Source organism: Triticum dicoccoides, chromosome 3B (assembly GCF_002162155.2).
Source record: "Triticum dicoccoides isolate Atlit2015 ecotype Zavitan chromosome 3B, WEW_v2.0, whole genome shotgun sequence".
Classification (NCBI taxonomy): domain Eukaryota; kingdom Viridiplantae; phylum Streptophyta; class Magnoliopsida; order Poales; family Poaceae; genus Triticum; species Triticum dicoccoides.
The window spans coordinates 855,209,158-855,221,896 of NC_041385.1; the positions used below are offsets into that span (position 1 = coordinate 855,209,158).

The 12,739-nt window shown below is 47.8% G+C and overlaps 1 protein-coding gene across 1 annotated transcript; it reads left to right on the forward strand.

The window, feature by feature from the left end:
* The first annotated feature begins 3,977 nt into the window (after positions 1-3,977).
* On the forward strand, positions 3,978-6,274 carry LOC119280326 (2-hydroxy-6-oxononadienedioate/2-hydroxy-6-oxononatrienedioate hydrolase-like). The gene is made up of 4 exons (XM_037561214.1): positions 3,978-4,622; positions 4,697-4,789; positions 5,979-6,046; positions 6,115-6,274. The coding sequence occupies exons 1-4, from the start codon at positions 3,978-3,980 to the stop codon at positions 6,272-6,274; spliced, it is 966 nt and encodes a 321-aa protein (XP_037417111.1).
* Positions 6,275-12,739: the final 6,465 nt, after the last annotated feature.

A 12,739-nucleotide genomic window follows, 5' to 3' on the forward strand; every position in this document is an offset into this window, starting at 1 on the left:
ACTAGTGTTGCAGGAGGGTGTGCCGCACTGGTGGCTGACCGGGGTATATGGTCCTCAAAGTGACGCGGACAAAGTGGAGTTTCTCACGGAGATCTCAGACATCCGAGACTTGCATGTAGGGTCGTGGGCCTTGGTGGGAGATTTCAATCTATTGGTCTCTATTGACGACAAAAATGGACCGAACACCAACCGGAGGATGATGGCGTGTTTCCATACCATGCTCAACAGGCTGGAAATAAAGGAGATGTATCTAAACGGTCGACGATACACGTGGAGCAATGAGCAAAGGGACCCCACTCTTGAGAAAATAGACCATGTCTTTGATACAAACACGTGGGAGGGTATTTACCCGAGGAGCTTGCTCGCGGCCATGGGCTCTGCGGTATCTGACCATTGCCCACTCCTGGTGGATCCAGACGTGGAGTTGCACCTTGGCAAGCGATTTAAATTCGAGAGCTTCTGGCCCAAGGTGGAGGGATTTTTTGAGACGGTGACAGAAGCTTGGGGTTCGGTGGCCACTGCTGGTAACCCATTTGTAGTGCTCGACAACAAACTACACGCCACGGCAAAGGCTTTGCAATCTTGGAGCGATCGGTGGATTGGGAACACACGCCTGCAAATCGCCATTGCCATGGAGGTAATTGCTCGGTTGGATGTGGCCGCGGAATCAAGGCAGTTGGAAAACATGGAGCACGATCTGTGCAAGCTGCTCAAGCGGAAGCTTCTAGGTCTATGTTCGTTGGAAAGGACTATTGCACGATAGAGATCACGACTTCTGCAGCTGCGAGAAGGGGATGTGAACACGAGATTCTTCCAGAGGCAGGCGGCTCGTAGGCATCGCAAGAACATAATCATAAAGATGCAGCACAACGGAGCAATGCACACGGGCCAGGAGGAGGTTGCTGAGGTTGTCGACGAGTTCTATGGGTAGCTGTTCGGCTCGGCCAGAGCCCGTGAGGCCACGATCGACCTGGATATGCTGAACCTGCTCTGTCTTGACCTGGCCCGGCTGGAGGTATCATTTGATGATGAGGAGGTTTTTACAGTAATCAAGGAAATGCCAATGGACAAGGCGCCTGGTCCGGACGGATTTACGGGTAGATTTTATGCCACATGCTGGCAAGTCATCAAGGAGGATTTTATGAGGGCACCTGATCAATTCTATGCAGGAGGTATGAGAGGCATGGCTGCAATAAACAAGGCTTTGGTCACCTTGCTGCCAAAGAAAGTAGGTGCGGTGGATGTCAGAGACTTCAGACCGGTCAGCCTTGTTTGTGGGCCGATCAAGATCTTTGACAAGATTTTAGCTTCAAGGCTGGCAGAAGAGCTACCGAAATTGGTGGGGCTGCAACAAAGTGCGTTTGTGAGAGGTCGATCTTTGCATGACAATTTCATGCTTGTCCAATGCACAGCTCGCAAGCTACATGCGCTGAGGAGCCCGACGGTTATGCTAAAACTCGACATAACTAAGGCATTTGACACGATACAATGGCCTTTCATTCTGGAGGTCTTGAGGAGAATGGGATTCGGACATAGATGGATCACTTGGATATGTGGTTTGTTGGCAACATCTTCTACGCGGATCCTGGTAAATGGCACGCCTGGCAAACCAATCCTCCCTTGCCAGGGTTTCCGTCAGGGCGACCCGCTGTCACCTATGCTATTTATACTTTGTATGGAGCCCTTACGAGCCCTTTTTGAGCAGGCAACAAACAGAGGTTTGCTAGGGCAGCTAGCGAGGAATGGGTTGCGGCAAAGAACTTCGATGTTTGCGGACTATGTGGTCGTCTTTATCAAGCCGACGACGCTGGAAGCTACGACATGTGCTGCACTCTTGCAGGTATTTGCGCAGGCCTCGGGCTTGGTGGTCAATATGAATAAAAGCGCTATATGGCCAATTAGATGTTCTCACGACAAAGTGGAGTTGGTGAAAACAATTCTGGGATGTTCGACGTCGGCCTTCCCGTGCACCTACTTGGGTCTACCCTTAACACTCAGAAAACAATCGGCGGCGCAGATGCAAGGCCTGGTGGACAAGGCTCGTGATTGTTTGCCTTATTGGAAAGCAGACCTCTTACCCAAGAGTGGGCGGCTAATCTTGATTCAATCAGTGCTATGTGCTATACCAGTCCACTCCATGCTTGCTTTGAACCTCCCAGCTAAAACCCTCTCGGCGTTGGTGAAGATTTGTCGGGGATTTTTGTGGTGCAGCAAGAGTGAGGCAAAAGGGGGCAATTGCTCGGTGGCTTGGGATGACGTATGTACGCCTAAATGGGCTGGTGGCCTGGGGATTCCAGATTTGAGATAGCTGAACAAAGCACTGCAAGCCCGATGGCCTTGGCTCCAAACGGCTAATAAAGAGAGATCTTGGGCTGAGTTCTCCATCGTTGTGCCCCCGGAAGCGATGGCCTTGGCTCAGGCGGCGATGCGTACGACAATAGGGAATGGAAGTGCAGCTCGGTTCCGGGAGGACCGCTGGGTGGACGGAGCGAGGATAAGAGAGCTGGCACCGGCGCTGTACAACAGAGTGCCAATGCAGGTCAGGACGACGAGATTGGTCTCGGATGCACTCGGAAATGGTGCTTGGGCTGGAGATGTTGGCCCCAACCTCACGGGACCGGAGCTGGAGGAGTACTTGTGGCTTTGGACGAGGCTTGCAGATTTTGAGTTGGCGGAGGGAGTGGAGGACAAGGTGCAGTGCTCCTGGGAAGCAAATGGCTTGTACTCTGCGAGGTCAGCATACGCGACAAAATTCATGGGACGGCAATGATCTCCGACAACGCCGTTTACTTGGAAGTCGAAGGCTCCGTTAAGATGTTGTTTCTTCACCTGGCTTGCCCTCAGGAACCGCTGTTGGACCTCAGGCCGGCTTGCACGCCGAGGACTACCACACCAAGACGCTTGGCACGAGTTGTTAGCCTTATGTAAATAGCGGGTAGGTCGGATGAAATCCGCTTGTAAATAAGCTGAATGTTGTATTGGTGGATTGGGGCTCCCCACCCCCTCTTCTTCTTTAATGAATGATACGCACACTCATGCGTATTTGAGAAAAAAAGTACAAAGTTAAGACACTTTTTTGAACGGAGGGAGTATTTTAGTAGTCTATAGATGGTCAAAATCTGGTCCAAAATACGAAGGGTCTAATAAACCCGTACGAAGGTAGTATTCGTCCTCCTTGCCATTACCACAGATGTTGCAGATGTGGTCCGTCTTGAGGGTTCTTTTCCATTTATTTTCCTATATGTTGCCAATGTATTCGTCTCTACTCTCCAACCAAAAAATTCTGACTTTGCCTGTAAATTTTGATAGCAAAAGGAAGCACATTAGATGGTGCTAGAGGTAATTTAAATTTGTTAATATCGATTTAGATTAATTTAGTAGACGTTGTGTAAATATGTGCGTATGTTGGCCTTTTTCAAAGGAAAGAAAAGAGGTTGTTCTCATGAGTCCTTGGGACACAAAAATTAAAAAGAGCCGGGTCAATTGGTTGAGATTTAGAATTTCTGAATTTTTCAAACTTTCTAAAATGGTAGCTTTTCAAAAGTTTGAACTTCAAAAAAAAATTCCGAAAAACTCTGTGGGCGGCAGAAAAATGGGTACTTAGAGCCTGTTCGGAGACGCTCCGCTCCACGAGGCCACTCCCGGAGCGGGCGGAGCTCCAGTTAAAATTCGCGGAGCGGGCAAGTGGGTGCTCCACAGATTCCGAAATTTCAGGAAGCAGGTGGACATCCAAACAGGACCTTAGTTCTCATTTCTGCATGTGTAACTCACAGTCCTACACCTGACAGTGACAGAGACACGAGTCATCATTTAGAACAAATGGCGATTAATGTTCGCTCTTGCCTACAAATTAAAGTACCAACCGCCATACCACATGACAATAGTGGTTAGCTAACCTCATAAGCGAATTGTCAAAAGAAAAAAAAAGTGCCAGCGGCCATTAAGCAAGAAACAAGCTCGTCCGTACTGTATCTAGGATGGTGAACTGGGTAGAGGTACTAAGGAAGCACTTCGTGGCCCGTCTGGCAACGAGCGCCGGCCTCAGGCAGCACGCCGTGGCCGTGGACGAGGAGAACGGCACCGTCATCAACTTCTGGCTGCCCAGCCACAAGAAGGCATCGCACATGAATCACAATCAGCACCACCCCGTGGTGCTCGTGCACGGCTTCGCCGGCGATGGCATGATGACATGGGGGTTCCAGGTGGGCGCCCTCGCCAAGTGCGGCCACGACGTCTATGTCCCCGACTTGGTCCACTTCGGCGGCTCCACGTCGCGGTCGCCAGACCGCTCCGTGGCGTTCCAGGCGCGATGCCTCACGGCGGCGCTGCGGAATCTCGGCGTGGCGGGGCCCTGCACTGTCGTCGGGTTCAGCTACGGCGGATTCGTGGCTTTCGAGATGGCCGCGGCGTGCCCAGGCCTCGTCCGCTCCGTTGTCGTCTCCGGCTGCACCGTCACGTACACGGACGCCATGAATGACGCCTTGCTGGGGAGGCACGCCGGCGCCCGGTCGATCACGGAGCTCATGCTGCCGGAGACGGTGGAACAACTCAGGTTGCTCTTCTCCTCCGCCATGCACATGAAGATGTGGTTTCCCCGTCGCCTTGTCAAGGACTTCCTCAAGGTCGATCAAGGTTTGTTGTCTTAGTTGTTAGTCTTGTAGTAAGAAATATGCTCAATTGTTCATGGTGGGTGCAGGTGATGTGTAACAACCGAAAGGAGAGAGCCGAGATGCTGGACGATATGGTGAACATGAGGGGCAAAGAGGCATCGGCGCCTGTTTTTCAGCAGGTTTTTTCAGGGTTTTTTCAGCAGATTCTTGGTGCTATTTTCAGTAATAATACGTAGGAACAGATTAAACTAGAAGATGCCCCTCGCGTTGCCGCGGGAATTGTGTTAAAACCAATGCATAAATAGGTGCTTAAAACCAAATAAAAACAATGAAAAACATATAAGAGTTTTACATATTTAAAATGGTAAAACATAAATGATGTGTGTGACAAAATGATGTATAAAGGAGGAAAAAAATTCCCCCCGAAAGAAGACATGATTGATAAAGTGGCATTGTTTTAGTTGATAGACTAATGCAAAAAATGTAATTGAGTGCATGCATTCGTTGAAAAAAAAGACGAAAAATATCCTATGGAGCTTAGGCTCATGGACACCCCCTTACCTAGTCATTCAATTCTGCATCGCGATTCATGCAAGTACATTTCTCTTTTTCGTTTCTCTCATATAGTTTGACATATGAATTTCATACTTTTTCAGCACAACAAAACATTCTTACTAAAATGTGGGGAAAATACTTTCAGATTTTTTCGCGCATCATAAATAATAGAAATAAGATTTTTTAATTAAAAAAAATCTCAGTTTCTATATTTTTCTTGGACAAAACAATCTGAAAGTTTTATCCCACATTGTTCTAAGAATGTTTTGTTGTCCTGGAGAGTTTCAAGTTCATTTGTTGTTTTGTTTTGAAGAAACAAAAGAGAGTAAGTTTTCATGTAGTAAGTTAGTTGTGTAGTACGGATCTCAAAGCAACATTAGATGGTGAGGATAGGAGGTGTCCAGGAGCCCGTGCTCTAAAAATCCGCGTCCAAAAACAGACATACATGACTAATGAGGTGGCATGATTTACATTAATGCAAAGAGTAACTTATGAGCACATGTATGACTTCTTGATGCCATATGATTTTAATCGAAAGGCTGTAAATAATTCAGGTGATATGGAAGCACGCATATGTAGAGAACTCTAGTAGCGGGGGCTAACTATTTAAATATAAAAGATATAACGAAGTGACTACACCCTGGTTTAGGCGCCATTTCCTTCTTCCAAATTGCAGAGTGTATTATTTTTTTCCTTTTATTAACTAACATTCCATTAATAATATATTTGATGAGTGATGCGGTCAGATAGATATGTTGTCGATTGTATACATAAGCATCAATCACATGTCTCTGACAACTAGCTTGCATGCAGAATATACTCTTGTTGTGGGGCGAGAATGACAACTTCTTCCCCGTAGAGGATGGGGAGAGTTTGAAAGAGTAAGAAAACGACTATGCACTTTCATCTTTTTGTTTGCTCCATGCTCAGAATAGATTTACTAAGTCAGAAATAGTGGGTGCATGGAGCTAGGCGAGAAAGCGACACTGCAAACAATAAGCAAGGCGGGGCATCTAGCCCAACTAGAGAGGCCGTGTGTCTACAACCGCTATCTTAAAAAGTTTCTGGCAGCACACTCTCCTTTTGAGTTAGTCAATACGTCATCATAATTGTACTCAAAAGACATAATGGAATTTATAACAATACCCTAAATGTTTCATGTTTAATAATTTTTCTAAATAATGTTTGTACAACATCTTGCAAAAGAAATGCGACAGGGAAGATCGTGCACATCTTATTTTAAGAAGAAGAACCCAATCGCCGCCACCCCCATCTCCTCTCCTCCCCCTCGTCCCCCGCGTCCTCCAAGCCATCATCTCCACATGCTTCATCGTGCGCCAACGGTTCTAGGCGGCTTGGGAGGCCACGACCAACTATTGTGTCGCCTTCACCAGCCCTCCGGTGTGGCCACCGGCTATGGGTGTGGAGATCTTGGACTGCTGCTTAGAGTAGGGACCCCAGCGTTCGCACGGGCTTGTTGAAGCCGCCGGACCACAGATCTAGCAAAGAGGCGATCCAAGGCCTTCTGCGCCCTATGTGCCAGATCTAGTGTGAGGGTCCTTGCACTACGTGGATCTAAGCAACGTTAGTTCAGAGTTCAGATGGTCGTTGTCAGATGGTGCTTGGTGGTGGTGTGTTGGGCCAATAAGCCACGGCGACGAAGCCGGGCGCGTCGAGCGCGGGTATGGGCGCGCGCTGGACTGCCTGGGCGCGTCGGGTCCGAGGACTAGGGTGTGCGTGTGTGCGTGCGTTGGGTGCACGGGCGTGTCCGTGCACCAGGGTGGGTGTGTGTGCGTCTATGGGAGAGTCTAGGTGGTCTGGTCAGGCGCGAGCCGTTGGAGCTGGCCGTGTGACGCGGGCGTCGGTCGCAGCGTGGGCGCGGTCAGTGCGCGGAGAGCGCGGGGAAGATCAGGGGCGAGTGGAGGCATGGGTGCGTGCCCGGTGCACCGGCTCGGGGTATAAAGCCACCTGATGGCATTGTAACGGATTGACATAGTCGAGTTCGGGCTCGAGGAAGAAAGGGGGGCGTTCGTGCGCCGGGAAAAAAACTGTGTGTCCACCGTTTCTCTGAATCTCTCTGAACTTCTTCTTCTTCTCTCCGGTGAGCTAGCCACGGCAGCTGTGAGCGAGCAGAGCGTGGGGGAGAGGTGAGCTAGGGGTGGAGAGTGGAGGTTCCAACATTTGGTATCAGAGCCACGTGGGGGAGGGAGTTCGCCGGCGATGTCGATCGTTCCGTACGGTGGCGGCGCGGGCACTTCGGTGTCTCATCCGGCGCCGGTACTGACGAGGGAGAACTACACCACCTGGGCCATCAAGGTGGAGGCCGACCTGGACGCAGCCGGGCTGTGGGAGGCGGTGGTGCCGCCGGAGGACGCGGCGTCGGCGGTGATCGCAAAGAAGGATAAGCCGGCGAGGGCTTATCTGCTCCGGGCGCTCGCCGATGATCTCCTGCTACATGTAGCTGCGAAGAAGACGACGGCGAAGATATGGGCCAGTCTCAAGGCGCGCTTCGTCGGCGCGGACCGTGTGCGCGCGGCGCGGCTCGGCACGCTCCGGGGGGAGTGGGAGCTCCTGCTCATGGCGAGGGACGAGTCACTGGACGCGTTCGCGGGGAAGATCGGCGGGATGGCGGCGCGTTTTGCAGGGCTCGGAGCGACGCTGGAGGACGCATCTATGGTGAAGAAGCTGTTGGACTGCGTGCCCGATCGCCTGTACGCAGCGGTCGCTGGCATGGAGCAGTTCTGCAACCTGGAGGAGCTGCTGTTCAACGACGCTCTGGGGCGCCTGAAGGCGGACGGCGAGCAGCTCATGTACACCGCGGCGCAGTGGCGTGCACGCGAGCGGCGTCGGGGCGGTGCACGCGGAGAAGACGACGACGACGGTGCGGGGAGCACGGCATCAGGCGGCGGGGACAATCACCGTGGCAAGTGCTACAAGTGTGGCGTCAGAGGGCACTTCAAGCGGGAGTGCCCCCTGCTGCGGAAGGAACCGGTCGCCGGCCGTGCGCTGCTGGTGGACGACGGCGTCGAAGACGCCGGGCTGCTCTGAGCCGCGGCTTAGGGCGTGAATGTTGGGCCAATAAGCCACGACGATGAAGCCGGACGCGTCGAGCGCGGGTATGGGCGGGTGCTGGACTGCCTGGGCGCGTCGGGTCCGAGGACTAGGGCGTGCATGTGTGCGTGCGTTGGGTGAACGGGCGTGTCCATGCACCAGGGTGGGTGTGTGTGCGTCTGTGGGCGAGTCTAGGTGGCCTGGTCAGGCGCGAGCCGTTGGAGCTGGCCGTGTGACGCGGGCGTCGGGCGCAGCGTGGGCGCGGTCAGTGCGCGGAGAGCGCGGGGAAGATCAGGGGCGAGTGGAGGCGTGGGTGCGTGCCCGGTGCGCCGGCTCGGGGTATAAAGCCACCTGATGGCGTTGTAACGGATTGACACGGTCGAGTTCGGGCTCGAGGAAGAAAGGGGGGGCGTTCGTGCGCCGGGAAAAAAACTCTGTGTCCACCGTTTCTCTGAATCTCTCTGAACTTCTTCTTCTTCTCTCCGGTGAGCTAGCCACGGCAGCTGTGAGCGAGCAGAGCGTGAGGGAGAGGTGAGCTAGGGGTGGAGAGTGGAGGTTCCAACATGGTGATCCAAGTCAATGCAGTGTAATGCAGCCGGGGAAGGGGGTGACTGCACTGCATTGACCTCGTATGGCTCCACGGTGGTGGTGGTCACCAACAGATCTTTGGGAGTGTTCATCTCTCAAGATCCAGTGATTGACTTCAATGGTCAAATTATGTACGAAGGCTTGACGTAGAGTGATGGTTGTGTAGTGATGGCGGTCACATCGCATCACTATAGTAGAAAAAGGGCCTAATGTGAAGCACATTAGTCCCAGTTTGTAACTGAACCAGCTCTAATGTGACCATTGGTGCCTGTTCCAACGGCTAGGCAGGCGGCGCTCATTAGTACCGGTTCATGGCTAACCTTTAGCACCGGTTCGTGCCACGAACCAGTACTAAAGAGGTGGTGGCAGGCTGTTGTCAGGCTGGGGCCCCACCAACACCATTAGTACCGGTTCATGCCACGAGCTGGTACTAGAGATGAACCTTTAGTTGATTCTTTTTGCTATTGAAGAATATTATAGCTTTTTTTAAGTGGATCATAACAAAACTAGTCCCACGTCGCCAAGCGAGAGGGACTCGCTGTGGTTTATAAGCCCTGAGTGCAGAGACAAGGAACAATGAAGGAGAGGCGCAATGCTCACCTACACGTCGCTTAGCTTCGGGCCTTGAGGAAATGGGGTAGACATTATAAATCTTCAACCCTTTTCTGACTTCAGTTGCTAATTTTTAGCTCATTTACTGATTTTTTAGCTAAATGATCCGAAATTGAAAAGCACTACAAATGAACTCTGAAAAGGTTGAAAGTTGGCATGGTATCTTCACCCAAATATCATGTGCAAAAAAGTAGAGATGGTTAAGGCAAAAACTGGATGCACTTCGTGTACAAAATGGACAATCTTTTTCAAAGTATCAGGGTTTCGGACGAAAACTCATCTGTTACAAAGGCAATTCATTTTTTTGAACTTATTAGAACTCCAGACTTTTTGTGCGTTTAATGTGCACCATTTAAAGCCACGTATCAACTTTCAACCCTTTCTGACATCATTTACTAATTTTCAGCTCATTTACTGATTTTTTAGCTAAATGACCCTGAAATTGAAAAGCACTACAAATAAACTATGAAAAGGTTGAAATTTGGCATGGTATCATAATTTCACCCACATAGCATGTGCAAAAAAGTAGAGAGTGTTACGGCAAAAACTGGATGCACTTCGTGTACAAAATGGACAATCTTTTTTGAAGTATCAAGGTTTCGGACGAAAACTCATCTGTTACAAAGGCATTTCATTTTCTTAACTTATTACAACTCCAGACTTTTTGTGCATTTAGTAAGCACCATTCAAAGCCACGTCTTCAACTTTCATCCCTTTCTGACATCATTTGCTAAATTTCAGCTCATTTACTGATTTTTTTAGCTAAATGACCCAGAAATTGAAAAGCACTACAAATAAACTCTGAAAAGGTTGAAAGTTGTCATGGTATCATTATTTCACCCACATAGCATGTGCAAAAAAGTAGAGAGGGTTACGGCAAAAGCTGGATGCACTTCGTGTACAAAATGGACAATCTCTATCGAAGTATCAAAGTTTGGGACGAAAACTCATCTGTTAAAAAGGCAATTCATTTTTTTAAACTTATTAAAACTCCCGGCTTTTTGTGCGTTAATTATGCACCATTAAAAGCCACGTCATCAACTTTCATCCCTTTCTGACATCATGTGCTAATTTTCAGCTCATTTACTGATTTTTTTGCTAAATGACCCTGAAATTGAAAAGCACTACAAATGAACTCTGAAAAGGTTGAAAGTTGGCATGATATCATCATGTCACCCACACAGCATGTGCAAAAAAGTAGACAGGGTTACGGCAAAAACTGGATGCACTTCATCTACAAAATGGACAATCTCTTTCGAATTATGTGAGTTTCGAACGAAAACTCATCTGTTACAAAGGCATTTCATTTTTTTAACTTATTAGAACTCCAGACTTTTTGTGCGTTTAGTGTGCAACATTCAAAGGCATGTCATCAACTTTCAACCCTTTTTGACATCATTTGCTAATTTTCAGCTCATTTACTTATTTTTTTAGCTAAATGAACTTGAAATTGAAAAGCACTACAAATGAACTCTAAAAAGGTTAAAAGTTGGCATGGTATCATCATTTCACCCACATACCATGTGCAAGAAAAGTAGAGAGGGTTACGGCAAGAACTGGATGCACTTCGTGTACAAAATGGATAACCTCTTTCGAAGTATCAGGGTTTGGGACGAAAACTCATCTGTTACAAAGGCAATTCATTTTTTTTAACTTATTACAACTCCAAACTTTTTGTGCATTCAGTATGCACCATTCAAAGCCACGTCATCAACTTTCAACCCTTTCTGACATCATTTGCTAATTTTCATCTCATCTACTGATTTTTTAACATAAATGTCACTGAAATTTAAAAGCACTACAAATGAACTCTGAAAAGGTTGAAAGTTGGCATGGTATCATCATTTCACCCACATAACATGTGCAAAAAAGTAGAGAGGGTTACTGCAAAAACTGGATGCACTTCGTGTACAAAATGGACAACCTCTTTCGAAGTATCACGGTTTCGGACGAGAACTCATCTGTTACAAAGACATTTCATTTTTTAAATAACCTAAGTATTACCAAATTTAATATAATGATAAAACGCACTAATATTAAACATAAGAAAATAGAATTACTAGAAAATCTATTTTTAAAATAAAGTTATTCCCAAACTAGTGATTCACACAAATTTCAAATAATTCAAGTTTAAACTATTCAAATTTGAAAACTAGTGGCACTAAGAGAAGGTTTTTAATTTTTTGTACATAAAGCAAAAATATTCACAAAGAAATTCTAAATACAGCAAAAAACAACTCATAACTAAATAAATGAAAATAAATAAAGCAGAAAAGAAAAAAGCTAAATAAAAAAAGCCCGCCTACTGGGCCTGGTATTATTAGACGTTGTGTACCTGAGCATGAACATGAACGAATCCCACGGAAATGTCATTCTGAAGCTTATGGAGGACATCACGCGGGAGATAGAACCGCTTATAAGGTATTGCAATCTGGCTTTTATTGGCCTACTCTCTTCAAGGATGCCCGTAAATTTGTCTCATCTTGTGATGAACATTAAAGAATAGGTAATATCGGTACGCTTTAAGAAATGCCTATGAATTATTCACTTGCTGTTGAACCATTTTATCTTTGGGGATTTGATTTCATTGGACCTTTTTCTTCCTCTAATGGGTACACTAGTAGAAAAAGGGTCTAATGTTCAGCTCATTAGTCTCGGTTTGTATTTGAGCCGGCACTAATGGTTCCAACGGCTAGGCAGGCCGCTCTCAGTAGCACCGGTTCGTGCCACGAATTGGTACTAAAGAGAGTGGTGGCAGGATGTTGTCAGACTGGCGCCCCTCCAACACCTTTAGTACCGGTTCGTGCCACGAACCGGCAGTAAAGGTCATCCTATATATAAACCCTTCGTCCACCCGCGATCAAACTCACTCTGTTCTTCCCCTTTCCCCTCTCCTCTCTGTTCTTCCCCTCTTCCCTCGAGCTCATCACACATTTTGTCCAAATTTTGTAAAGATTTGAAGGCCCCCATCCATTCAAGTGATCACAAAGGTTAGCAACTTTGTCCTTTCATCTCTCATTGCTAGATTAGCTCTTGCAATGCTTTATATAGTGATTAATTTATGAGTTTTAGTAATTTGGGAGGAATTATATGTGGTAGTTTATTTGATTTATATGCAATTTGAGCTCAAAATAACTCTTAGTTTGCATATGTAGGTGTGGATTACTTAGTGCCTTCCTGTCTCCGTCGTAACCACCGTCGATCGTCTGCACCGACCCGTCGCCGTCACCACCATGTGGTGACCCTCTTGTTCTTATCTTTTTTATATAAAAAAATCATGTTTGTGTGATTTAGATATATAGTTACTTGTATAATTATCTTAC